Source organism: Scleropages formosus, chromosome 10 (assembly GCF_900964775.1).
Source record: "Scleropages formosus chromosome 10, fSclFor1.1, whole genome shotgun sequence".
Taxonomy (NCBI): Eukaryota; Metazoa; Chordata; class Actinopteri; order Osteoglossiformes; family Osteoglossidae; genus Scleropages; species Scleropages formosus.
Window position 1 is genome coordinate 26,500,144 of NC_041815.1, and position 27,889 is coordinate 26,528,032.

A 27,889-nucleotide genomic window follows, 5' to 3' on the forward strand; every position below is an offset into this window, starting at 1 on the left:
CAAGCGCACCAGTCTCCTCAATTTTGTCACGTCCTACACCTTCCCACGATCATTTCTGCGCGACTGGCTTGAAAACCACCGTTCCACTCCCGTTTTTTTTTTTTAGAGTTTTCCAAAACTTTCTTTAACTGTGCTTTTTTTTTTCCTAGAAGGGGGGATATTACATCATTTGGACGAGGAAGTACCCTGTTGCTCGTGCAGCCAAGCACACGGACACTGGAATACCAGACATCTGATCTTGACTTTTCTCCTCTGATTCCTCAGCTTCAGAAATATTTTTTCGTTCTGCTCCTCGACTGGTGGGACGTGGTGCGCAGTCGGCTAGAGTGTGGAGAAATGACAGCTTTGGCGGGGGCTGTGCCCAGGATGATGCGCCCCACGCTGGCCCAGAACTACCAACGGAGTGGCTTCCCCTTGGAAGGTACAGCAAATTCATAAAACCAAAAAAAAAAGAAAAAAAAAAGAAAAAACGCAGGTCATACAACACAAATAAAGGGTCCGCGATGAATACCTGTATGTACTTGTAATGTTATTGCTGCTGGTGCTCATTATTTCCCAAGAGTAGTTAATTTAAGTGCGAACATTCAAAGCGTCTTTAGTTCTGTGGAAATAATAAATGCATCTTTTGTGTATAAAGGAACAGAACTGTCCTTGTTGTTGGCGAGTTTGCTCTCACATGTGTTGTGCATCTGCCAGACTTACTGAGACTTACTGTCAACACAACTTCACATTTTTGCCATTCTTTTGTCCCTCCCGAACAAGTTCTTATGTGCGCACAATTTTATACCTCACACGGGACCTCCTTACATTGCTGACTTCAACATTAAATTGTAATTTGAAAAATTAAATGAATTTCAGAAATGTCCAGATGCTCATGGTTTAAATGATTGCTTTTAACCTTATTAATGTATACACACAACACATGATCTAAATCAAGTTTTGGATAACGTTAATCACTTTAACAGCGGGGTCGTTTTTATAACAATGTATCCGAAATTAATTTAAAACTTCAGACCTTCAAGTTCCCCTCCCATAAAGCAAACTCATTTTAAAGCTTCCTGGCTGTCGCATTTGTTTAGGAATATTTGTTTGATGGCTTTGTTGTTTCAGATGTCTACATTTTATGCATACGTACATTTTCAGACTACCAGCTGCCAGGTGCTTATATCTCATGTAATTTTTTTTTCTCGTGCGTCCACAGTGGAAAAGTGTTTCAGGATCATATTATTATTATTATTATTATTATTATTATTATTATTATTACAGCTCTTGTTTTTCTTTGTTTTGTGCTATGCAGTGTCCACCCCGTTGGGTCAGGGCAGAGTGAATCAGCTCGGGGGGGTGTTCATCAACGGTCGACCTCTGCCCAACCACATTCGACACAAGATCGTGGAAATGGCTCATCACGGAATCAGGCCCTGCGTTATCTCGCGCCAGCTGCGCGTCTCCCACGGCTGCGTGTCCAAAATCCTGTGCAGGTACCAGGAGACGGGCTCCATCCGGCCCGGAGCCATCGGGGGAAGCAAAGCCAAGGTGAGCCGAGACGAGCCGAGCCGAGCCGAGCCGAACCGAGCGGGACCGCTTCGAACCTTCAGCGCATGCAGCGCTCATGATGCTGGAGAGAGTTTGGTGTTTAAAACCCGTGCGTTCGGGAAAATCACACTTTCACTCTCCACTTTGTATACCCTGTTTCGGTCGAGCGAAGGACAGAGATCTCGCGTGGACTGCTCAGTTTTGCGCAGCAACAAGTTGAGAAGTGAACTCATGAATCGATGATGAATTGTGAACCGATCAGTGATGTGCGTTGAGAGCCAATCAATGGGGCCCAATCATATTGATGCACAGCAGATCAATGAAGGAATGTTGTTCTATTTTAATTAATCTCGAGGAACGTCGTGCAAAACAGAGCAGAAGCTCTGATTCTGAGTTCTTTACAGCAGGTGACCACGCCGGAGGTGGAGAAGAAGATCGAGGAGTACAAGCGGGACAACCCGGGCATGTTCAGCTGGGAGATCCGGGATAAATTACTGAAGGACGGAATCTGTGACAGAAACACCGTCCCCTCAGGTACGGCAAAGTGGGCACCTTGTCACACTGTTGTTGAAAACACACACACACACACACACACACACACACACACACCTCAAACATTAATGTTCACCAGTCATTGTGTCTCTGTAAATGTCTTGTGTCAAGAATTTCTCTCAAACCGAGTCACACAGTGAGACAGGCTACTGGGATTTATGAACAATAAAAACATGCAGCATTCACAGAATATTAATAAAACATATTTAAATACTGGACCCTAATGTTATAATAACTTTTAGAAGTTCGAAAACTCTCGTCACCGCAGTTATGCTTTCCACCGCAGTACGAATAAATGCTACATCGCTAGTTAAATAAAATAAAAAAGTTTATTTTTTTTTTACTTGTTTACAATCGAAAATGTTCAGATGATTTGCAGTATATTTGAATATATCATAAAAAGCAAAAGCCGAATATACGCACATACACTCCTGCGCACTCAGTCCAAGTATCTTCATTCATTTGTAACAAAGTATTTCAGTAAAATGCATATAATCTAAATAATACCAAAATAATAATAAATAGTACATTGATTACCAGACATCAACAGGTGTCCGTTTCGCTGAGATTTTCCAAAAACATTTTTTTCTTCTCACGGACATAAATATTTTGGAACTATTTTAGAACTAAACACGGCCTTCTGTTGTTTCTGTTCTGTTACTTCTACTGTTTTTGATATACATATATTAGTCTTATATAGATACAGATCTTCCGTTGTGTATTGATTGGAATATTAATGCGTGCTATGAAATGCCTTAATTATTAAGCCACGTGTTTTTTTTTTTTTTTTTGATCGTATCGTTTTTGCTCATTTCTTGTTAAAGTGAGCTCTATCAGTCGCATCATGCGAAGCAAGTTCGGAGGAAAAGGGGAGGATGAGGACGATGAAGATGAGATGGAGAAGAAGGAGCTGGAAGACAGCGAACGAAAGGCGAAGCACAGCATCGACGGCATCCTTGGAGACAGATGTAAGTGGAGAAAAGTTGCCCTTAAACAGAAGCTTGGAATCATAACTAAAATTATAGCTCCAAAGTTGAGGAATTCCCAGATTTCTTTGATAGTTAGTTTTATTTAATATGTTTTTATCAGCATGTACACGAAGAACCTTTTTATACATGTATTTAGTTGCGATGCGTTGGTTTCTTGTGTTGTGCAATTAATTAAAAAACGGACAAAATGTGAGTTGTGTGATAAAATGTGTAGATTTCGTTGATGTTAAGGCGTCCGGCAGGAAGAAGGTGTGTGAAGTTGTACTGAGGAAGTGTGTAGAGTTGCAGTGAGAGAAAGTGTGTGACGTTGTACTGAGAAAGTGTGTAAAGTTGTAGTGAGAGAAAGTGTGTAAAGTTGTGGTTAAAGTGTGTGAAGCTGCAGTGAGAGAAAGTGGAAAGTGTGTGAAGTTGTGGAGAGCAGCTCTTTGTCAGTGTTTTCTGAAGGTGATGCTTTTCCCAGGAGGTGCTACAGTAATTCAAACAGCAGGTGACAGGACAGCTTCTGGCAGGAGAGATTGGTTCTGTGTGTGTGTGTGTGTGTGTGTGTGTGTGTGTGTGTGTGTGTGTGTGTGTGTGTGTGGGGCGGGGGGCTCCTCTTCAAAGAGGGAATAAACCCATCTGTGGCGAAAGTCCAGTCCATGAATAGGTTCTGGTGCAGTACAGTAAGGCCAGCAGTGATTTACAGTCAAGTGTCCTATTAACGAAGTAAATACATCTATTAATATTTTACTCATCTGGTACGTTAATGTACACACATGTATATCGAACATGTTCTCTCTCTATATAAAACTATATAACAATATCCAGCGTTGGATTGTTTTTCTGTTTTACTCATGAGATTTTTTTAATTAAAAAAACGTTTAGGTTAAAAACTGATTTGTAATGAGAATTGGTTTGAAATGAGGTTTATAATAGAAATCATCTCGTCTACAAAAAACAGCGGATTGTACCTTATTTTATGTTTTTTTTTTTTTGTCATTTTGCACGTAATAAAATGCTTTTATTCCGTCTACAAGAAAAGTAGTTAAAATACAGTGCAGTTTCCTACAGCCTATGCAGTTATTTGTGAAATGTGCCGAAAACGAGGGAAATGTACTCTAATAGCATATATAGAGGAAATCGATCATACAGCTCATTTAAACCATATCATATATATTTTTGTAGATTAACATTTTTTAAAATATTGATTTTCTATATGGGAGAATTTTAGGACACTTTCTTGTAAACGATTTAAGGCATTAACAGTAAAATATCTATGAATTATTCTTTCAATCGAGAATAATCAGTTAGTTGCCTTGTGGGGATTAGAAATCACTTAATACGTCTGTTTTCCAAACAAAGTCGTATTTTTAATGCGGATGTAGAAATTCGGGAATAATTTTGTATAAAATTGCGCATTTCAAAAACAAATATTAGATATGGAAAAAAAAAGCTAAGATGACGTTACGTCACTGTTGTAATTGTTTCAGAAACAAATATTAAGATGTAGAGATGTTAAAACGATAGTGAGAAAACTTCAGCTGTGACCATACGTTTGTAGACAGAGAAAAGCATCTTTTTTCCCCCCACAAAGTTAGAGAAAAGGTAAATTCGTTAACAAGAACTGCGATCTTCCCTCCCCTCTCTTTAGCCTTTCCCGCTTCTTGGAGTTAATTATCTACTGTAATAATATTTTTGCACGACAAGCGAAAGTGAGGGAGAGAGAGGGGACAGAAAGTGGAAACAAAAGTCCCAAATGAGTTGATCAAACATTTGTTCAACTGTTCCACCCCATACAAAGAGCCCCTTTGCCAACACAATCAGACACTTGGGGATGAACTTGGGACACAAAAAGTGGAGAGTCCATTGAGACTCACACTTGGGCTGCGGGGGGACAAAGGGGCGCCCCGCAGCAGCCCGCGCGGGACAAAGGCACGCAAACTTTTTATAATTCAGGCAGAAAAGGAGAGAAAGAGCCACGACAAAAGACTGAGAAAAGACATTATGAGCTTGCAATGAGGGATGAATTATTCAGAGATGGCCAATAGCTGCAGCCTGCAGCACTTTTATGGGCTGTGCGGCGTGGAGAAATGGCCGTTTTCACCTACAAAATGTTCCTTTTGGACCTTTTAGATGGTCTAAAGATGCCGACTTCTATTTGAAATTACAATTGGAAACAGTTCTCCTTCTCCCTGCGTCTCGGTCTCTCTGGAGGAGACTCATCCTGGATGGAGTTCACACTGTAAAGTGTAAAGTGTGAACTGTGTGCGCACTTGTTCACCTGTTGCGCTCGCCGGGCTGCCGTAAAGACTGTAGGATTACAGTACAAAAAAGAAAAAAAAAGAAAACAGAAAAAAAAGACTGATTTAATGAAGGAGCGACACACTGAGCTGTAACACACCAACATAAGCAAGTAGAGCTATTTGTTTTCCTTGTCCCACGTGCACCTCCCTGCGCAACAAAGACCCACAAAGAGACCACTGTCTCAAATCCACTGCCAGAGATTTAATTAGAGCCTTACAGTTAAAAAGAAAACAACCACTGTGCAATTACTCCCAAATATAGTCAGTAGGAATTAATTTATACGAAGGAGCTAATTGCACTGCCAGTTAAACTGATTCTTCCTTAAATGTATTATGTCAGATTACCCCTTCTCGACTGCAATAGGCTTCCAACTCTGAATAAATTCAATTCCTTAGGTGTACTTGTCATCTATATTGCTCAGATCTTATTAGTATTATTTATTAACCATCTAATGCGATTTTACATTTCATAATAATAATAATAATAATAATAATGAACATGCAGTATTTGACAGTAATGAGGTAATAAGATACTCTGAATTTGTTCCTAGTAAACTAATCTGTATTAATTCTATATTAGTCTCCTTTGGCCCTTTATAACATTAATTGGCTCTTGTGAATGTTTCCCATGTTGAGCTACGTGACATGTAATGACGGGCAGAGTGTATTAAAGAGGACGTGTGTGAATAGACACCAATGCCCCCCCCTCCCCAAACTCCGAACCCAGAGCCCCACTGGCCTCGAGCCTGGTCACAATGGACCCACCCTTGTCATGCGCACTGCTACAATATTCGTCCATCACGCACAGCCCACGCACTGAAAATCTCTTCAAGCGGATTAAATCGACCCTTTTATTTCTCCTCACTTTCATGTCGGGACCGAACCCGCCCTTCTCGCTCTCCTGCCTGCGGCGCATATTCCTTTAATATCTCTGCCCGTTTTTTGGGGAGAGCAGAGCCACCATGAACAAAAGCAAGTCAGTTTCTCAGCAAAAAGTCTTAAAACACAACACAAGTTGGCGTCTTTTTTCCCCTTGTATTTTGTTCCTCCTCAACTTTTTCTGTGTCATGATGGAATTGAAACAGTGCGACTTTTGATTTCTGTGTCGGACACAGTCGAGCTCAGTATTGGCCTGAGAATAATAATAATAATAATAATAATAATAATAATAATACATTTATAATGCGTTGCACTAAATTTTCATGTTTTATTTGTAAAACGGCCAAGTGTTAAATAAAATGTAGATTTTAAGGGCGACTATATAAAGAAGTGTCAGATCGAAGCTCTCGGGATGAAATGGGAAATAGAATTTGTTTCCAAGAGCCGAAATAATCCTGAATTGTTACAGTGTTCTTTATAGGTCTGTATATTTTCACTCCAACTATTAACTCATCATTTTTTCTCGTAATAAAAGAAACATGTTTGAAAAGTGTCACTTCCCCGTGTAAATTTACCGTAAAAATTAAGGGAGCACAGAAATAATCGGTCGGTATAAATGCAACTTGCATGGAAAAACCCCGAAACTCGCTTTATGGGGACTGTTATTCCGATCCCAATAACGTCACAATGATGGAGAAGAAACTCCTGGTCCTCAACACTTGTTGATTCTGCAGAAATGCAGAGGAAAAGCGGAAAGAAAACAAACCACTGCGCAAGAATATATCTCATTTTAATAACGCCATAAACTATAATAATGATTTAAAAATGCTTGGGATGCACTATATTATAAATACATGCACACTGCAGTGCAATATTTAATGTACAAATTGGCGGTGGAGTAAAGACCTTCAGTTTTATATATGTCATTGTAGAACAACTGTGGCAAAATTGCTGAAATAAATGTCAGTTCTGTTTTGAAGTTGTTTATCTTTTATAGACACGGGGTGCTGTACAGCACAATTCGACGGTAATACTCGTGTAATCTATTATATATATCTACAGATGTATCTATGTATAATAATATATAGTTATATATATAGCATATAATAGATTACCCCGAATATTACTGTTCAATTGTGCTGTACATATATAATATATATTATATGTATGTATATGATCTGTATGTATATATATGCATGTATATTCTATAATGATATATATATTACACTGTTTGTTGCGCTGTTTCAGTGTACGACCGGTGATCATTCGGTGATCATTCATGTGATCATCAGTTCATACGTCATCAACAGGCTATAAAATCTGACAAAAAAGCCCAGTTGATTCCTTTAACCATTTTTATTACTTTATTTCACTAGTAGACTCTGACTCTCTTTTCTCCACTGTTTTCTTTTTACTGCTTTGAATTAAAATGTGAAAAGATCTTGTTGAGCAGCGCTGGCCAAATATTGATTAAGTAGTTGTTAGTGGGGGCTATTGTTGTGGAAACGGGGCCAGTAACTCTGCCCCTGGTCGTTAAAAACCCATTGTGGGATTCCCCTAAGTGCCCAGATCAAAGGCAGCTTATTTAGATTTATTTGTCTGGGAAAATGGTCTGCAGATCCGTGGGATTCCCTTTGCCATGCAGGAGAGAGGCTGGCTTGTTGTGGTGCCTTCCTCCACCTTCCAAAAGTCTCAAAGTCCCGGGTTGACCATGCGTCTCTGCGAATGTTTTAGGAGTTGAACACAGATCGTCCGTAATGCTGCTCATTCTGGGAAAAAGTGTTCTTCTTTTTCCGTCACAGTCCAACTTAAATGTGCTGATATTTGTGTAGGTGCAGCAAATTCTGGAATCGGTTAAAATGGGAGCATGAGCCGGTGGAGATGAGGTACGCTTGCGGAGTTTTGTCCGCTCTGGCCTGGTTTGGTCTCTTTCTCATGCTGCCTCGTCTCCGGCAGCACAGGCATTAGTACTGCTTGGATGCAAGTTGGCAGCGATGCCTCTTTTGGCGCCTCGTGAAATTCAAAGGATATCATTGTGTTAATTACCAAAATAGATTAATTTTTTCTTTTTCTTTTTTTTAAAGTATACAGCAGTCCCCCTGTCTCCCCTCCTCCGCATTTCGCTGCTTATCTTTTTAACCCCATTTAGCTAATTCAAATGAGCTGGAGTCAGTGAAGAGTGGGAAGGCAGTCTTGCAGATTTCCATTTGTGCCAGACAAAAAAATAACCTCTCTGAAATACAAACAGTCAAAGGGATAACTTTATTTTTGAAAGGGAATCCTGGAAAGGCTAATTGAATAAGCCTGGATCTTTCAGACCTGCCATGGCAAACTCAGTCAACATGTCATAATTAGGTTTACCAAGGCGCATTCCAACAATCTGCTGCTATTCTTCCTGCCTCATTGTCCTTGGCCAGGCAAATAGCCAGGGGACAAAAGGAATCAAGTGCTGACAAAACATGAAAGAGCAAAAAGATTTAGCTGCTTTTGTCAAAGAAACGGAGCAGGACTTTGTTTGTGTAAATAAAGTGAGGAACTGGCCGCTCACTATTTAGGCAGAGGCACCGCTCTATAGAATTTTTTTATCTGGGCACACTGGACCGGTGCCAGGGAGAGAGTGAGAAAGACGGAGACAGAGTCAAAGTGCAGTGTGTGTTTGAGTGTGTGTGTCTAGGGGGAGGAGTGTTTGCTCTTTTTTTTTTTTTACTAGGCGTCATTTTTTTAGACTTGTTAAAAACAGTTCAGCTGATACAAATCTGTCGCTCCAGATTGCGAGCGATAGGGATGGGATGTTTAGTCAGGGATGTGTTCCCTGTGGGGAGCATCGTCACGCTGGTCTGCACCCCCTCTTTTCTTCTAAACACAGCAGCATGGATGGAAACAATATAGTACAAATAATTCCATCTCAATCTGAAAATATCTAGGGGCTTAAAACGCAGGTGTAACCATTATGAACTTTGTTTAAAACAATGGGCCCGTCATAAGTGTAACGTGCACAAACTTCTCTACTGATCCTTGCGTTTCTCAAAACGGCGAAAGGTTCCGGAGGTAAACTTTTGGTATTTAAATACACCGCTCCGATTTGTTCTTACGCTATACTGAGATGAAGATTTTAGCGAGGCTTCCGTGTATAAATACTCAGGCAACTCGTACGAGGTTCTCCTCCATCCAGCGTTGACTCACATCCGACCAAGGACGTGCAAATAGTTTCACTCTTACTCCTAGTCCTTTCTCCACCTTCTCCTCTTCCTCTTCTCAACTTTTTTTTCCCTACACATGATGTCTACCCAAGCATAAAAACATGGTTATCTGCAAATGAATGGTGGCTCTATGCTTCATTAAAGCCTCTTTCTCTTTTCGCACTCGCATTGTGACCCTCTGATATTAATTCAAAGGGCAATTAATGAATGCAGCCCATCTTTGAAGTGGGGGATTCGGGGCGCGCTCGGGGACAGCCCCTCGGCACTGATGGACTCGCCACATTCAGCCGAAGCTCCGCAAGACGGTTTGAAGTGCCTGAAAGAAAATGGGCGAGCGAAGGTCAAGGAGAATAGCGCCCATAGAAAGGCCCTCTTTATTTGTTGGAAGTATTAGCCAAGCAAAACTGCAAGGAGAGACTGAGTGACGGGGGGTAGGATCTTGGCTGGAGGTGGGAGTCAGAGCACAGCAAAGGCGAAAGTGTCAAATTAAAATAGTGAAACAATGAAAGCCGGACAGACAGTTGTCAATCACCGAACTCGGAGAGCTTCCCTCTCAAAGTGCGCGATGTTATCTAATTATCTGGGAACACAGCGGTACGGTGAACCAAGGAACTGCCTTTTTTCCCCCTTTTCATTTTCCTTAAAGGGAGAGAGCAGAACAGTAATAAAGAGAGGAATGAGAGAGGAATAAGAGGAAGGCAGCGAGTGCGCTCTCTCGCCGGATCACAGACTGAAGACGGAAATATGTTTAGTTTTCAAGGCAGCAGCAAGGAGACCTTGCCGGCTTCCACGACCTACGTTCGCTCGGTTTTCTGTTCTTCATCAGCTTTCTTTTTTTAATCTGCTTCAAAGCATAGTTTAGGTCCGCTGCCGGAGAAATATGTATTTTTTTCTTCTTTTAAATCGGTAAATTGTTTGTTTTTGATGTTCTTAAGTTGTGTAGCCGAGGACCTTCAGGAAATTCAGAGCCAGACCTAATGACGTGGTTATACGATCCATTGTGCCAGTGTTCCCCCATATAGCCGCATTACTTTCTGTTAATTTCTTCTGTGTTTTCTTAATGGTTCAAAGTTACGAAGCCGCAAGGCTTTTATTTTCAAGCTTCTTACAGTTTTCACGAGTGGCATATTTGAGGCTGAATAGCTGCTCACATTTTTAGGGACTGAATTAAGATCTGAACTGTCGTTGCGCTGAAATACACTTACTTGTATGCGAGTTAAACACATGTCCGAAAGACTAGTGACGAATAGTCTAATGGAACTGAAATGAGTCCGAATGAAAAACTGCAGTACTATTAGAAATGAAAATTGTGTTATAAATAACCAAACAATAATAACCAAATAATTAAATAATATAGCAAAGTGCAAAAGTGTGCAAACTGTGACAAGCGGACTTCCTCAAGTGGCGGTCATGCAAAAATCAAAAATATGAACGATGACTCGACTTACTCATCAAAGCAACGTAATGGAAGAACCTGGATCATGTGGAACAAATACGTGTTTAGGCTATAAAAGAGCATAGAAACAAATCAGTGAATAATGATCAATGAGTGTTTGGTACAGTGGCTTTAAGACACTGGACAAGTTGGACAAGTGTCAGTGAGAACTGATGGTACCCTGGTTCAGCACAGCGGACCGGTGAGACAGATGGACGGACATACAGTCGTAGTGAGAGACAGACAGACCTCGAGATAGACAGGCAGGCAGACAGATGGACAGATGGACAGATGGACAGAAAACCGGACATGCGGCCACTGCATCCTATACCTTCTGGTCACTAGCTCTAATGGACAGCGCGTTCTTCTCGAGGGGGTTGGTGGTCCTTCTCCGGGAGTCTCTGGCGAGGCGTGGGGCAGGTCAGAGGGTAACACCGGGTCACTTCCTGTCCTCCCACAGTGGCTATTCAGGAAGTGAGGGTTAAAATCATGTTTGGTTAAAAATGACAGGTAACAACTTCCTGAGACCCCCCCCCCTTCCCCGCCCCGGCTTGTCCAGTTCACATCTGTCCCTTTGAAACAAAACAAGTTCAGCAAATAATAAAAAATAAATACGCCATCTACCAAGCATTTTCGTTATAAAACAACCTTGCGCTTTGCCTGTCATGCCCTTTACTTGCCGTTTGGGAAATCTACCATAATAATGATGTAACGTTGAACTATAATAAGCAGACTGCATCCCATCCAGGGTGTACCCCCCCGCCCTTGTCCCCGGTGACTCCGGGATAGGCTCTGGACCGCCAGGACCCTGACCAGGACAAGCGGTCAGTGAAAATGAATGGATGAATAAAATAAGCTGGATGATCTGGACTAACCTTCTAGGGTCCGAGTCGGGCTGCAGCTCCGCCACCTGCAAGGGAGAATTTTAAACGTCTCGGTTTTTTGGGCCGGCGCTTGCGATTATAGCGGCGGTTTTCGATTTTGGGGAGGAATGAGCGGCGAGGCCCCATGCGCTGCCCTCCGCGAGCCGGCTCCGCCGGGGGAAAGAGCCACACTTACGGCGCCAGTGAATAGCAGCCGCCTCACGCTGGGCGGACATAATATCCCAGTGTAACTGTTTATGGCTTATTGTCATTCGGAGTATGAACAAGATTAGGTAATGATTCATCCCTGGAGTTTCCCTCTGCCCATCTCAGTTTCTTTCTCTCTCTCTCTCTCTCTCTCTCTCTCTCTCTCTCTCTCTCTCTTCCTCTCTCTCGGTCTCCCGCTTTCTCCATGTCGCTCACTCTGCCTTTCTCCCTTTCACACACATGCACACACACTTCTCGTTGCCAGCTGTAGAGGTCGGGGCTCCTTAGCAAGTCAAGTGAGCTCCCCCCTTTCTACACAATGTTGGGCGCAGATGGACCCAGAAGCTGTCAGTTAACCATTATTCTGTATGCATCTGCTGGCCCTCTATGTACTGTTTTATGCAGTCAGCCAGTCACTTAGACCCCCGCTCTGTGAAAGGACCAGCGTCGCTCCCTGCGCAAATAAATTGTTCATTTGTCTCCTCTGCCTTTTGTTTTGTCAGGGGAACACATGTCACCAGCTCAATTACCCTCTTCATTAAGTGCCCCCAGAGGAAGGGCTGGACGTCCCCTCGGCGGGGGCCGTAAACAGCACACATATGGTCATCTCCGGAGCCCTCCTCACTCCGACTCCCTTCGCGTTTTTCAATCTGGGTGGGTGGGGGGGGGGTTAAGCCATTCTCCTTAAACACGGCAGCCGTCCGGTGCCCCTTCCAGTTTGGAGGGGAACAAAGTCTCTTTCAGTTAACTTCGTCTTTCACCTCCTTCGTTTTTTTTTTTTGGGAGGAGTGTGGAGTGCCGGGGGGGGGGTCTGGTTGGGCCAGAAAAAGGTTTTGGCAAACGTGCTCTACTGTAAACACGGCTTGGGTTATCCCGGAAAAAAAAAAAATCCGCCGTGGGTCTTATAGAGCACGGTGTCTCGGGTTCGAACGATCAACGTGTTTGTTTTCCCGTTCGCTCTGCTACGTATATTTGTTTCATATCTTTTCTTGGCTCGATTTTGAAGTCGAGCGCTTTTTCTATTTGCGGCCGTGCGTGATAAAGATTCGATGTGACTGGCACTCGCCGGGACGTCTGCTGAACCCATCAGCAATGCGCAATAATTAGTAGCATAACTAATGGCAGGTATAGGGAAACTTGGAGATGTTTTGGTGGGGCTCTAACATCTCACTTATACGTTTATATACTAAAAGATCTGCAGCATGTATGATTTCATCTTATTGGCCGCAGTGGTGCTGATGGAAAGAAACCCGATTCATTCTGCCGTCGCAAAGATTTGTTTGAGGGGTTTTTGATTACTCTGTAGTTTATTTGAATGCTTAAAATGAGTCTGGAGAGCCGTTGGCCTTTGGAGTATAAAGTGACATACAGAAACCAAAAATATATGTGCGTATTCTTTTCAGATTTTTTTTTTTCCGGCTTTATTGGTTGATTTGAGCAGGGATGGGTTTTCCGGGTAGGCCGGATTAAAGTGCGCTGAGCTCACTCAGAGGGCCGACTGTACGACAGCTGGCATTAGCTGGGCTCCAGCGCCGTCGACCGGGCGGAGTTCTGGGTTCTTGGTCGCCGTTATTCCCACGGCCCCGAGTCTGGTTTCGTGGTTTCCCTTCATGAGGAACGAAGAGTTTGGGGAGGTTGAAAGAGGCAAGCGCTTGTGCCTGCACCGCAGTACGGGACGAGCGAGTGGACCACGTGCTCTCGGGAAGCGGGAATTCCTGCATATGTGCACATGTGTATATATGCTTGTGAATGCTTGTGAGTGTGCGTGTGTGCTTGCGTGTGACTCAAGGGCACAAGGGGCAGCAGAGCTCCCGGGGGGGGGGGTGCGCACCGCATGTGTTCCCGCACGCCTGAGGGGCCGCGTGGCTCGGAGGCTGCGACGCGGCCCACGTGGGGTCTTGTACAGTGTCAGGGTTAATTTGCGGCATATTTTCCGGGAGCCCGGGAGCTGTCAGAGTCGCGGATGGGGTGTCGGTGGTCGCGGTGCTTGCGGTGCTGCTGGGGGTGTTTTTTTTTTGGGGGGGGGGCAGGTTCCTGTTAATGGATCCCTGCTGAGGGACACTGATTCACGGGAGGACAGAATTCATGGAAGGGGCTTGTCTGGTGGGGGAAGCCATGGGTGGTGGGGGGGGGGGGGGGCGCAGAGTGGGTGCAAGATGGGCTCCGTACCACCCCAGGTGCATGTCTTTGTACAGGAACACCAGCGCCAGCTGGATCCTACTGGGACGTCCCGCCACGGTGCACATCCTACGTGGCTGCGGTGCTCGGGGGCGACTGGGGTAGAACCCTGAGCTGTAACGCAACACTGCTCCCATGACCCGAGCAGAGCTGGGAGAGATGTGAGTGAAACGTCTTTGCGGTTTGAAGTTTTATCAGCGCTCATCCGGTAAAGTCCACTTGCAACCCGTAGCGAGAGGTGACCGCTCACTTTGCGGCGAACGCGTGGTGCGGTGTTGCGCAATATCAGCGTCGCCGGGGGAGAAGTCAAGGCCACGTTTCCGTGAGCTAAGAGCTCATTTCTGGGAGTTGCGTGTCTTTCGCTCAGTTTCTACGGTTGCAAAACGTGCGTGGGAACAGGGGGACCCCCGCGAGCGGCGTCGGACGCAGCGCGTGCACACGACACACACTCACACGCACGTAGACCCCAGGAGAAAGATGGAGGCAGAGAGTAGCGGAGTGGAGAAAGAGAGAAGTGAAGTGAAGTAAATCGAAGGGAGGTGAATTTAAATAACAGAGCAACAGAGACTGGTTGCTCACTCCCGCCCCCAACCACCCCGCACCCCGACACACACACACACACACACACACACACACACACACACACACACACACACACACGCACTCCCCCCTTCCCTGCGTTTCAGGTGCTCCCATGCAACCCCTCCTGGCCATGGTGGAAGGTTTTGGGAAGCCCCCTGCTGTGGGCTGCCGCAGCCCCCCGGCCGCCCCTCCCCAGCCCCCAGTGGTCTCTCTCCGGCCCCCTTTGTGTCCCCGGCACCCCTGCCAGGCAGGTGACAAGCCCCTCAATGCGGGCAAAGGCAGCCTTGACGGATTCCACAGATGGAGCGTGGAAATCGGCAGAATGGGCCTGAGCCACAGGCAGCCAACAAAGGGAAGCCAAATAACTCAAAAAGGGGAGAATGAGATCCTGAGGATCACAAAAGTAAAAGTGTCATTTGCCATTAACTCCGGGGCTATGATGGAGTATCGTCCGAGCAGTTACTATTTCACAAAAAACGGGAAACGGAGAAAGGAGAGGGGCACCGCCGCCCCCCCCCCCAAGCACCCAGGATACAGTACTTCTGAGGGCTTTTCAGCACGAGCTGCAGCTCTGGCTCTCGCCTCCCGTCGTCCGCCTCTCCTCCTCATTGTCTCTGAGGTTCCTGCTTTCTTTGTTTGTTTGTTCATTTCTTTATTTGTTTGTTTGTTTCCTCCCTTTGTCTTGCAGACAGAACTGTGGTGTCACTTCTAAAGTGGGTAAATGTAGCAAAAACACAAAAGGGGAAAACGGGACGAATGTGTTTGCGATTACTGACAGGCGTCTAGGGCGATGTGTGACTTTAGCTAAAACTCACACACACACACACACACACACACACACACACACAAGCGCGAACACCACTCCGAAAAGTGCTGCCGTTGCGGTTTTTTGCCGCCCTACCTATGCGGCGCCCCTGAGCCCCTGCAGCATTCCCGGGTCCAAATCCCTGCGAAATGCTTCGAGACACTCACACTGGCAACTGGCAAAAGCATTTCCTGAAGGACTCCGGGGGTCGGCCCCAAAGACGGATTCCCCACGCCGCGGCTCCGGGTTTTAATTAAAACCTTAAATCTGAGGCCATCACTTGCTGCTCCGGCCTGGTTATCCTCTCCCTCCTGCTCTCGTTCCTCCTCCGTGCCCCTTTCTTCTCGCTACCCTCACCGTGCTGTTTGCCAAGCCAACGCTCTGCAGTACCCCCCCCCCCCCCCACCCACCCCATTCCTTGTCTCGGTGCTTCTTTCCAAGCAGCCATCCGGTATCTCCAGCACTTTTCGCCATCATACCACCCTGCTCCGCCATCCAAGTGTAGTCGCCCGCTTTTCCACCCATTGGCTCCGGTGGCCCCTGGTGGCCCGTGCGGTCGGTGAGGAAGGGGGACGCCGCTGATCCCGCGGTAGAACCGTGCGAATCGAGTCCCGGCGAAGCGCCCCGGCTCCCAGCCCGATGGCGTCTCCAGTCTTTCCCGGTTTGTATCCACGCCCACCGCTCTTTACCAGTTTGGTTTTAATGCGTTAAAAGTTAACGGCGCGGCCAGTGAGCGGGCGCTGAAAGGGCCCGGCGGCACAGAAAGGGGATCAGTTTCACTTGAGGAGGCCCAAACTATTTGGGCTCCTTGTATTTTATTGTTGCGGCTCAAGAGCGGCGGCCCTCCTCCCGGCGCTGCGTTAATGCACTGTATACACAACTAAACTCGGGTGCTTTTATGCGAGAAGTGGAGGAGCGGGCGAAGCGTCGCGGGGCCCTATAAAAACGCGCCTCGCGCAAGCTGTCCGGCCAGTCGTGTTACCGGGGGCGCTCCGCTCGCCGCACGCTGAGCGCGGCCCCTCCGGGCTCCTTCAAAGCTGCGGCGCCGGGTTTTGGGCCCCAGTCCCCCCGCCACGACCGAGGCGCCGGAGTCACACGAGGGCCACTGCGGAGGCAAGGGGCCGTGAAAGACTCCAAAAGCCGGCGTCTGCGGACAATGGCTGCCTGTCATGCTGGTTTGAAAACCCTAATCATTTTTTAATAGACTAAGTCCCCTGCTTCGGGTACGAGTGCTGAGCTCGCGGCTTAGGGGCGACCGATTCATGCCCTCTTCTGCTGAATTACCCCCAAAAGGAGGCTGCATTCTCTCCCACGTAAGACTGAACAAATAGATTAGTATGCACCTGCCTGGAGAAGCCCTGCTTTATTTTTGTATATTATTATTATTATTGCGGTTCACTCGGCTTGAGCAAAATTGAATTTGTAAGGATGGATACAATGCCGGACGGCCTTCTCCTCCGGCCCGGATCAAAATTGGGCTTTTGTGCGCCCTTTGTCTGGCCGATCGCGCGCAAGCGCCTCGGAACCTTGTCCGGAGCGCGTACGGTGAAAGCGCGGAATATTCCGGCACAATGGAGCTCTGTTAACACACGCGATTCGAGGCTCCGTGCTCCCCGGAGGAGGTCATTCAGAGTAAACAGCGTGAGGAAAAGAGAGGCAAACCCGTTTGCATGTTGGGAGAGTGCCCCCCCATCCATTTGTTTGTCCCCCCCCAAGAAAAATTAAATGTCAGAGAGCGGGGAGGGAGCATCGACAGGTCAGTTTTCGAGAATGGGGAGACTCCAGGTCCAGGTAGGCGCTCCACACCCTCCGTTTCGAGCGTCGGTGCACGTTCGGATTATAGCTGAGAGCCATCCGAAGGAGACGAAACAGCCGCGTGACCCAGTCGGTAAGTTCCCAGACTGGCCGGCGTGTGGCGCTGCTGTGGTTCCAAACTCACGTGCTGAGGGGTAACTTCCTGCGTAGCGTCTCACGCGGAGGTCGGTCTCACAACTTATTGACGGCACCACGTATACGGATATCTCAGTTACTTACAGCGTGAGAATAGCAAAGTCGTATGATGGTAGTGGCGGGAACAGCGGTGGGTCTCAGTGCAAAGAGGTGCAACTGGTGACACTTTAATAGATGTATTATTTTACCACAGTACCAGATAAAGTCTTCACCGTATTTTGCTGCTTTGTACTGACGGTGGAATGTTAATATGTGATATCAGGGTGTGATATGAATTATGAGGACTTCGTATTAACTAAATGGTATCTGGCTATGAATTGTACTCAGTTCTATATTTCACAAGTGGCAGATGGTAAATATGTGTATTTCACCACACTGTGGAGTGTGATGGGGTGCCGAGGGGTGTGAAACGCAGACAGGTGGCGCGGTGGTTGGAGCTGCTGCTTTGTGCTTGAGGGTCCACGGTTCAAATCCCACCTCCTGCAGGCAGCCTCAAGCATGCAAAACACACACACAGACACACACGCACACAGGTGATTTGTGTACTCGCCTTTTCTGACGTAGCCCCCCCCATCCCCCCACAGCCAGCCACTCGGACGAGGGTTCGGACGTGGAGTCGGAGCCCGACCTGCCCCTCAAGCGGAAGCAGCGGCGCAGCCGGACCACCTTCACGGCGGAGCAACTGGAGGAGCTGGAGCGAGCCTTCGAGCGCACGCACTACCCCGACATCTACACCAGGGAGGAGCTGGCGCAGAGGGCCAAGCTGACCGAGGCTCGCGTTCAGGTAACGTACCGCGTCGTACCTTAACCGCTCCTCGGCCACGTTCTGCTCCGTTTCATCTGGATAAAGTTATCTCCTTCCTGAAAGTGTCCATTGAACCCTGTACCCAGAACCGGAGGTGTCTCCTGACACCCCCACCCCCCCCACGCGGCCCCATCCTCTCCTGTAATCTCTCACACACCTGATGATGCGATGCCTTAAACACTCTTCCAGTCCTCGGCAGGTCGCTGCGACCTCTGACCCCCACCTGCCCGTAAACCCCGCACCCCCATTACAGACCAGCTGCTGTGCTGTAGCTTTAACCCCGTGACCTGCCGCAACCCCCCCAGCTCGCACGCACTCAAACACACACTCGCACACATTCCTGGGTCCTTTATCTGCTCCCAGGAGCCCAATGTGACCCATCCGCAGCCCTCTGATCTACTACCCAGTAAATTCCCAGCAACGGTGAACATATGGGTGTTTTACTGGGCCCAGCATGGCATCGCAGCTCCCGGGATGTCAGTCTGTCACAGACACGGGAACGAGCCAATCGGAACTCGCCGTGCTGCGGTAGGGGCGGGCCTAGCAGCCGCACGATGGTCCTGCTCGGGCAACGTCTGTCTGAGAATCATAGAAACGAAGTTTGACTTTTTAAAAATCCGGTGACACGTTTCAAAATGTTGACCCCCTCCCTCAGCACAATCAAACCGCGAAATAATTTTAGACGTCTGCCATATGGAAACTAGTTTTTTACTTGATGTGAACAGTGTTGTGTGAGTTTGCTTTTGTGAAACAATTTCATTGCAATGTGCAAAATTTCCATTCTCATTTGAGGTTTAATTTTTTTTTTTTTCTTACGCGCTGTTATCTACTTTAAAACAATTTAAAACACAGCTATATACAGCATATGTTCACATAATTCTATTCAAATAAAGTCAAAACATCTAAATTGAGGTTTTTTACATTTATCTATGACTACAATATTATTACACTGTTAATTATCATATGTACATATATGTTGATATATAAACATATATAATAGATTTATATATACATATAATAGATTTATTTAAATATGTATGGGACAAGCGGTTCAGACAACGTGTGTGTGCGTATATATCAATACATATATAAATAAATCTTTTATATATGTATATATAAATACATATCTATTAGAAATACTAAAGAAAACCTGAGGTGTTGTATGTGCTAGTATCTATATATGTTTTTTAAATGTTATTTATATATTTATGTGTGTGTGTGTGTGTGTGAATTAGATCAATCCGAGAGAGCAGATGAGGACTTAATGGACATGAATGACTCTTTTTGACTCACTTGTTGAGCGTGTCACACGGCACGGTCCTGAACTGGCTCGTTCATTTCACCCAGACACATGACTGTGTTCCTCGGAGATGTGATGTCATGCCTTTGCCATCTTGGCCACATTTGGACAGATTCCTGTTTCTGTGGCCCCGGGGCGTAGCGCGGCGATGTGGAAGTCACACAGGCGCTCTCGGGCAGCCCTCCGCATTCTCTTTCGACCCGATTCTCGACAGCGTGGTGCACGGAGAGAGAGAGGAAGAGATGGAGAGAGGATGTCCTCTGCCGCTCCTCGGTTTTTCTGGACTCAGACGCTTCCCATCCCTTCGTTCCCGTTTCAAATTCTGTCCCTTTTAAGCTCCCGAATTCCGCACTCTTTCCTTTCCCCGCAGCATGACGAAAAATGTGCGGGCGGCGAAGCTCATCGGTGGTTTTCTGCTCGTTTCTCCACCCAGGTGTGGTTCAGCAACAGGAGAGCCAGGTGGAGAAAGCAAGCAGGGGCCAATCAGCTGATGGCTTTTAATCACCTGATCCCTGGCGGGTTCCCACCTTCGGCCATGTCCAGCCTGCCCCCCTACCAGCTGTCGGACAGCCCTTATCCGCCCACCTCCATATCACAAGGTGAGGAGAAAGTGACGCACTGCTGGGGAAACCATGCAATAAACTGCGTAAGTGATCATGTAGTATTAACTTTACGCTCAACGCTCACTTGGATCACGTTCAGCAGGAGACGTGGTGGTGGTGGCGCCCATAGCCTTGCAATCGCCGGGCCCGGGTTCGAATCCCTGCTCATGCTAGAGCGCTCTCAATCGAGGTGCTTGCCCTGAACCGTCACAGTAAGAATCACCCTGCTGTTTAAATGTGTAAATTACTGTAAGCTTTAGTGTACAAACCTAACTTTGTAAGTTATTATCGGAGAAAATTACTCAACAAGTTAATAATTAAAAATAATAACCAAGAGAAGCTGAGGTGTCACGAGTGCAAATAGCGATTCGGGTGATGCACCGCGATAGAGTTAAAGGGTGAAGTCACATCTGTGAGCTCTCGTCTCAGACCCAAACCAGACCCCCATCCCCCTTAGCGCCCTCTGAAACAGGACCGCTTCCCCTCCACCCCCGCCCCCACCCCCGCCCCAGTCCCCTCTAATCAGTTGCACGGGCTTAGCTGGACCACTTACACCCTCATCCCTGCCCTTTAAGGGTCACTGGCTTCCGCGGTCCTGGAAACTGCGCTGATCGGACTTTCACGGTGATGTCGAGGACCGACATGACCGTCGGTCAATTCTCGCAGTGCGGTTCAGTTTACCCGGTAAAGTTAAAGCGTGTGTTTCTGAGCGACGGACTGAATTATTCATCTCACCTGTCCCCCCCTCTCTCCTGTCCAGCGGCAGTGCCAGAGCAGCCCAGCACGGTCCACCGGCCTCAGCCTCTGCCCCCCACGTCGGTGCACCAGGGCGGTCTGGGCGGAGCGGGGGGAGCCCAGGAAGGGGGGTCTGCCTACTGTCTGTCGTCGGGGCGCCACGGCTTCTCCAGCTACTCCGACGGCTTCGTGCCCTCGGCCGGACCCTCCAACCCCATGAATCCCAGCATCAGCAACGGTCTCTCGCCCCAGGTCAGATCACGCTCGCGTACATACACTCATACACACGATGACACTAACAAAAATCCGCACACCTCGCTGGGTGTCGTGAGATAAAAGGGTTCCAAAGCGCTGGTGACTCACGGATTCCGCTCTGGGTTCGAGTCCAGAATCGGTGTGAGGGGGGTTTACAAGTTTTCCTGGTGTTTCTGTGGATTTTCTCCGGGTACTCTGGTTTCCTCACAGTCCAAAGACATGTGTTTTGGGTGACTCTAAATTGAATCCGTGTGTGTGCGTGTGTAAAGGATTGTCTATAATTTCCTTGAGACAAACTACAAACAGAATTTATCATCTATACATTTTCTGTCATTCACAGACCTCAGAAAATGTACTTATTTTTATATAATGGGTTTGCTGTGTTTTTAGATAAATGTTAATTTATTAATATTTTGATGATTATAAATCCTGATGATTATAAGTCCTGTCCAGGGTGCCCCTCCCCCCAAAGCTCAACTCCTGGTGTTTCCAGAATAAGCTCCGGACCGCCGCCAACCTGACCGGGACTACCAGTTATTAGCAATAAATGTGCAAACGAAAGAAAAAGGGCTTCGGTGGTGATTTCACTAAATGGATCAATAAACTTCCCAGCGTAGGAGTGTGTGGGCGAATCCAGTAAAATTTGGATCATGGAGCGTAATGCGCAGCGTAATATGGGTGGTATTCCATTGTCCGACGTAAACCGAGAACAACGGGAAAAGCAGAGCTGCGAACACATCAGCTGTCGGGTGTCCTCCCGGTGCGTGCGTGCCGCAGATGCTCTTCCTCACCCGCCCTTAGGTGCGGTCGGGAGCGCGCCCGTGGGCTGCGTTCTTTCACCTTGTCTGTCTGCGCACCGCGCTATCTGGGACGGAGCGACGCGGAGCGGGGCAGGACCCCGAACGGCTCCGGCGCCGCCGAAGCCCAGAGGATGTGGCGGAGAGAGGAGCAGCCTGGGATGACACAAATGAAAACTGAAAAGACAATTATGCCCAATTACACACTCATCACTGGCTATCGCGCCGCCACCTAAACAGTAAAGGGGCCACTTTAACAGGCAGAAAATGAGATTTTAATGGCGCGAGGATCTCTGTGGGCACGGCTGCCTCCCCCGCGGGACCTGGAGAGAGGGGCCACGCGGAGGGTCCCCAGCCCTCCCTGCGAGGCCCCGATAACGTCTTCCCCCGAGCGCCTCTCCCAGGAAGGAGGCCTTGCCTGAGGGCGCTCGGCCGTTGAAGAAACAGCTCCCTCGTGCGCTTTTTCCCCTCTTTTTGATGGGCGGGAACGAGATCCCGCCGCTCAAACTGCAGAATCGCCCCGAGCGAAAGGCGTCTGGCTGCTCGAGAGCTCAGCGATAAAATAAATACCCGATTGCTGCTTGTTTACATGACTTTAGAGGGTCTGCTTTTTTTATTTATAGGGGTCGTCTCCATAACTTCCAAACGGAACAGGTTTCAGACATATTTTCTAAACGGCAAGAAGGAGTTAGAGCTGCTGCATTGAAATGGAAATGTGTGGGTTTGAATCCTACCTCCCGCTGTAGTACCACTGAGCAAGGTCCTTACCCTAAAACAGCTCCAGGAAAATTACCCAGCTGTATAAATGGATAAATACCTGTAAATACCGTAACGGAAGTTGCTTTGGAGTAAAGTATCAGCTAAATCAATTGATGTAAATTTAATGATGAATTTAATAATTAGCACATTTATTTATTCCTTTTTTGCAGATGAGTTAAATTTGTTTGAGCGATGCTCCTTAGGGTGTTAAGTCTGACTGGATCATGTCGGAAGGGATCACGCTCTATTTGAACGGTTTTCCTTCGCATGCAAGCCACTAAGTAGCTGTTTGTTTCGTCCAGATTAACGGCCGAAGGGCCGTGTGTGGAGAGGGCTGTGAGGCCGAGCCGGGGCCGAGCCGGGGGCCAGTCCGGGACCGCGGACCTCATCTGTTTGTACCATTTAGCTTGCGGCCAGGGACGGGTCCTTCCGCGCCACCGATGGACCGGGGGTGGGGTGGGGGACCACTCCCACCCTAAATGAGCAATTAGTTAATGTTCCAGTGTCTAAATCGATTGCTGCTACGCGGGTCCCTGAAAAAGAAAGTATGCTAATGCGGTGTGTAATTTATGCAGATTATGTACCGTTTTGCATTTAATTTCACCATTTATATATTTATCTATGTATATTTGTGCATGGCCTGGATTGGTCAATGTATAGCCTCGACATTTGCTCATTTGCATATCAGATGGGATGGGAGGTGATCTGGAAGCGTTTTAATTAAAAGATACCCACATTTAAACAGCGGTGCAATACATCCAGGCACATGTTATCACCTGAGAAATGCGAAAGCCAGATTTAATCCTCGCCTTAAACTTTCAGTAACAGTTGGGGAAATTGAGGGCGGTCCTCATCGAGCCGCTAACTTGGCGGGACGTCGTGTGACAGATGTGCGCATGTGGGTGTCGCTAATGGACTTGTTAAACACGCGCGGCTTTTCGGCGCTCAGATCTGCGGTTCAATGTTGGCGATTCACACTGGACTCACTCAAAGGGATCAGATATGTAAAGAATATAAATCCCGGTTCTGGCTGAGCTGAAACGAAGCCACAGCAGCATGGGGTGTGGTGCTGGTGTAAATCAAGAGGCACATGTGGGTTTGCCAGGCGCAGCGAGTCCCCGGTGGGCTCCTGAGCTCTCTCCCCACCCGCGTCGGGCCTGATCCGGCACAGATCTGTCGTCTACGGGCCCTAATCCCCATGTAAACCCGGACCCCGGGGCCGCTGGCACCGGGTGGGCTTTTAAAGCACTTTTCATGAGAGGGTTGCACTCTGTCAGACAACCACTCATCAGATGCGTTGCGTTATGTTCTTCTCTCCGGCACTTTCCCTCCCTGTGATGATCACAGGACAGGAGCGATCACTCTGCATGTCCTTTTCTGCACCACCCCCCCCCAACACACACGCACACACACGCACACACACACTCCCCTCCCTCCGTCTGATGAATGTCTGACCTCCATGTGTTTCCCATTTGTAAGGTACACTCCGCAGCCCTTTTCAGGGGCGTTTGTCAAGATTCCTCTGACAGAGCTCCTGTAAATTACACGCAGTCGATGGGTGAAGCTCTAAGGTGGGAAAGACCCCCCCACATACACACACACACACACACACACACACACACACACACACCTGGCTCTGCAGCAGCAGATGAATGGATCTCTGCCCCCCACTGCTCTCGCAGCTGCTCTGCAGAGCTCACCAAGCAGCCAGTCATAACTGTATCTTAGGAAACAAGGCGCACACACACACACACACACACACACTAAGGGCAATCTAGAGTCACAAGACAAACAAGAACATTTAAGAAAAAAAGTTGTTTTCTTTAGCCTAGCAGTCCGCATGACACCTGCTTCTCTGGATTTCACAAACGTCGTCCCCGGACACACGGTCAGTTAACATAGCACACGCTCACACACTTACACGCACACCCTCGGCGTGGAGTGTGTGAATTCCGTCACCCGACAGCTCATTCCCCTTCCCTGTCCGTTCCACGTCCGCGAGTCCCGAGCAACGCGACACCAGCTGCGGCTCCTCCATCCACACGTGGGACCTGAGCATCTCCAGCATCCCCAGCATCCGCTTTCGACAAAGAGGACACAGCGAACAGGAGTGTCTCAGATTTGTGCGTTCTGAACCCGCTGTCGGCCCGCCACATATACACATTTCTGTTTAAACAGAAAGTTCCAAACACAGATAATTTTTAGGAAAATGTTACCAGGGTGAGGAAATTCAACTCCTTTTTAAAATCAACATTAGTCCCTCTATCCTTAGGTTGGGAAATTATTTAACTGGAACCAGCTGCCTGGATGAATGTAGAATAATATGTCAGTTATAAGCAAAACCAAGCGAGCAGCGATTTTTGCTCGTACCTGCTTTTGATTAACTATTAACAGAAAGTGGAGTTATGTTCTGTAGGACTTGATGCATTTAAGGTAGTAGAACTTGGGGTTTACCGTGATGATTCTCAATGAAAACATCCTGGGTTAAAGACGTCCTCTGCGCGGAAGATTTTTTCTGAAGATAAATTCAATAAATTTCGGGGTACATTAGAGGGTCATTTGGAATCTGTTCACCGGCACCCGGTACCCTTAGGCGCCTTTCCTCCTCTAAGCGCCAAGAAATATTCCAAAGATTTGATTATCTCGCCCCTAATCAACCACAGGTCAAAGCCTTACTTCCCTTTATTTATTTATTTATTTATTTATTAAATTATTGGCACCAGAATCATGTAGCCAGAAGTTGTGCTGGAAATGGGTCTTTGATGAAAGGTCTTCAACAGACACGTCCTCATCACCCTGTACGCTGTGGACAGGGACAGCTACAGTTGGCTGGTAACACAGGGGCATGTTTAAGGCAAGCTGCACACAGGGACACAGTGGCACAGCGAGTAGCGCTGCTGTCTCACGGCGCCTGAGTGGTGCGACAGGGTGTGGGTTTGATGCCCACTCTGTCTGTGTGGAGTTTGCATGCTCTCCCCATGTCTGTGTGAGATGCTCTGGTTTCCTCCCACAGTTCAAAGACATGCTGTTCGAGTGGATTGGTGACTCTAAAATCTCTCAGTATGGAGATGCGTGTAGGGGGTGTGGTGGTGCGGTGGGTTTGAGTGTGTCCTGTTCTCCGGTGGGTCTGAGGTTTGAGCCCTGCTTGGGGTGCCTTGTGATGGACTGATGTCCCGTCCTGGGTGTGTCCCCTCCCCCCTCCAGCTTTCTGCCCTGTGTTGCTGGATTAGGCTCCGGCTCCCCACAACCCTGTATGAGACAAGCAGTTTCAGGTGGTCTGTGTGTGAGTGACAGACAGAAACTGTGTTCCACTGATGTCTGGATGAGTGACCCAGTGTAAGTAGTGTATCTAGCAGTGTAAGTCACTGCGGTGAATAAGGCGTGTGGGCTGATAACACCACATAGAGTTCCTTGGAAGTCGCTTCGGAGAAAAGCATCTGCTAAATGAAGGAACGTAAGTGACTGCTGCGGTCCGAAGCCAAGGAAAAAAACACGCTGCGACTTTATCCTGAAATTGTTCTAGACCTGAATGTTTGACTCCAGGAATCTGCCTAAACTGTCAGGTTAATCATCATACTCTCCAGCTGGGATTTTCCAGTCGCCTCTCGCTCAAGCTAACGGGCACGCGCGCAGCCACGGAGGTTCCGAGCACGTTTTCTTTAAAGGAGCTTGTTTTGTTTTGCATGATGAGTCCGAATGCCTTTCTGGAGGATTCCGCAGCCAGAAGATGACAAGTCCGCTTGGCCCGCTGCTGCTCCTGTCTGCTCGGATCTGAGCGTGGCTCGTACTCACGGTTGGTGGGTTTCCTTCTCCCTTCTTTCTCTCCGACAGGTGATGGGACTCTTGAACCCGGGCGGAGTTCCTCACCAGCCCCAGAGCGACTACGCCCTGTCACCCCTCACCGGAGGCCTGGAGCCCAGCAGCGGGATGGCGGCCAGCTGCTCTCAGCGCCTCGATCACATGAAGAGCCTGGAAGGGCTGCCCAGTCTTCCCAGTTTGCCCAGTCTGCCCAGCTCCCAGTCCTACTGCCCGCCCACTTATAGCTCCACCGGCTACAGCGTGGAACCCGTCACGCCGTACCAGTACGGCCAGTACGGGCAAAGTAAGGTCAATACCTAGTCTTGTATTTATACCCTCTCTCTTCGTCTGTCTTTCTCTTTCTCTATATTATAGAAGCGATACGTGGCCAAAATAACTCCTCGGTTCGCTTTTTGTCACACCGCAAGTTTGTCTGTAGGTGATTTCTTTCCTTTCCGGTAAATTGTTGTCAGTTCCACGCCACCGGGTTATTTGTGGCGATTTGGTGGCCGAGGCCTCCTACACTGTCCCTTACGTTCACCGGTCGCCAAAGCAAACGAACGATCAAACGGACTCTGTGCGGAAAGTAGCCGTAGCGACAAAGACAAGCGAGCGCTTTTTCCCGAAAGGGCACTTCAGTTTACATTAGCGTTATGTTAAAGGGCGCGCGGTCGCGAAGCGTGCGTCATTGGCGGCGATGCGCTCCGTGATTGCGGCCCGACCGTTTCTCATTTCCTCCCGCTGGCTGCAGCTTTTAACCTGACAGCCCCCAGCGCAGCTGACCCAGTGTCCGCATCGATCGGGGACGGTTCAAATGAGGCCGACCGACCCGTCGAAGACGCGGCGTGACCGTCCAGCCATGAAACGATCCCCGAGCCAGCTAATACGCCCTCCTGCGCACAGGAGACCGTCAGCTTGCGTTCTTTCGATGTCCGTTGGCAGAAACATGCGGTCGCTGTCCGGCTCCCTGGCATTGACATCTTGATGTTATTAATTGCTGTGACCCGATACCCAGGCGCTGCCCGGGACGCAAAATGAAGGTTTGCGCTGAACTAAATAGCCCCTGGCAGGTCGGGATTGGAAACACGTGTGTACGGCAGGGGTCAGCCCGAGAATCATCACCGATCGCCGCCCGAGATTGCAGTCGTGTCGTCAAACGTCTCCTAATAGGATAAACATTAGTCTCCAATCTGCAAACTGCCCCACCCTGATACACCATGGCTCTGTCGCCGTGCTCCAGCTCCTCGAGGATGCTGCTGTAACCCCCCGTTTGAGCTGCTCTTTCTTTTCTCTCCCTTACGTTTCAGGTGCCTTTCATTATCTGAAGCCTGAAATCGCCTGAAAGGAAGTGTTTCCTCGAAGTGCTCCTCGCTGACCCTCTCA

The 27,889-nt window shown here is 47.8% G+C and overlaps 1 protein-coding gene across 2 annotated transcripts; it reads left to right on the top strand.

Moving 5' to 3' along the window:
• Window positions 1-27,889, top strand: pax3b (paired box 3b). 2 transcript variants are annotated; one of them, XM_029255598.1, is made up of 9 exons: window positions 1-421; window positions 1,298-1,533; window positions 1,938-2,067; window positions 2,910-3,053; window positions 18,040-18,239; window positions 19,994-20,159; window positions 20,923-21,149; window positions 26,540-26,815; window positions 27,814-27,889. In XM_029255598.1, exons 1-9 carry the CDS (start codon window positions 337-339, stop codon window positions 27,829-27,831), a joined length of 1,482 nt encoding a protein of 493 aa, XP_029111431.1. In that variant the 5' UTR covers window positions 1-336; the 3' UTR covers window positions 27,832-27,889. The 2 variants fall into 2 exon arrangements, with proteins under 2 accessions (XP_029111431.1, XP_029111430.1); XM_029255597.1 differs by having other exon boundaries at window positions 26,540-26,810.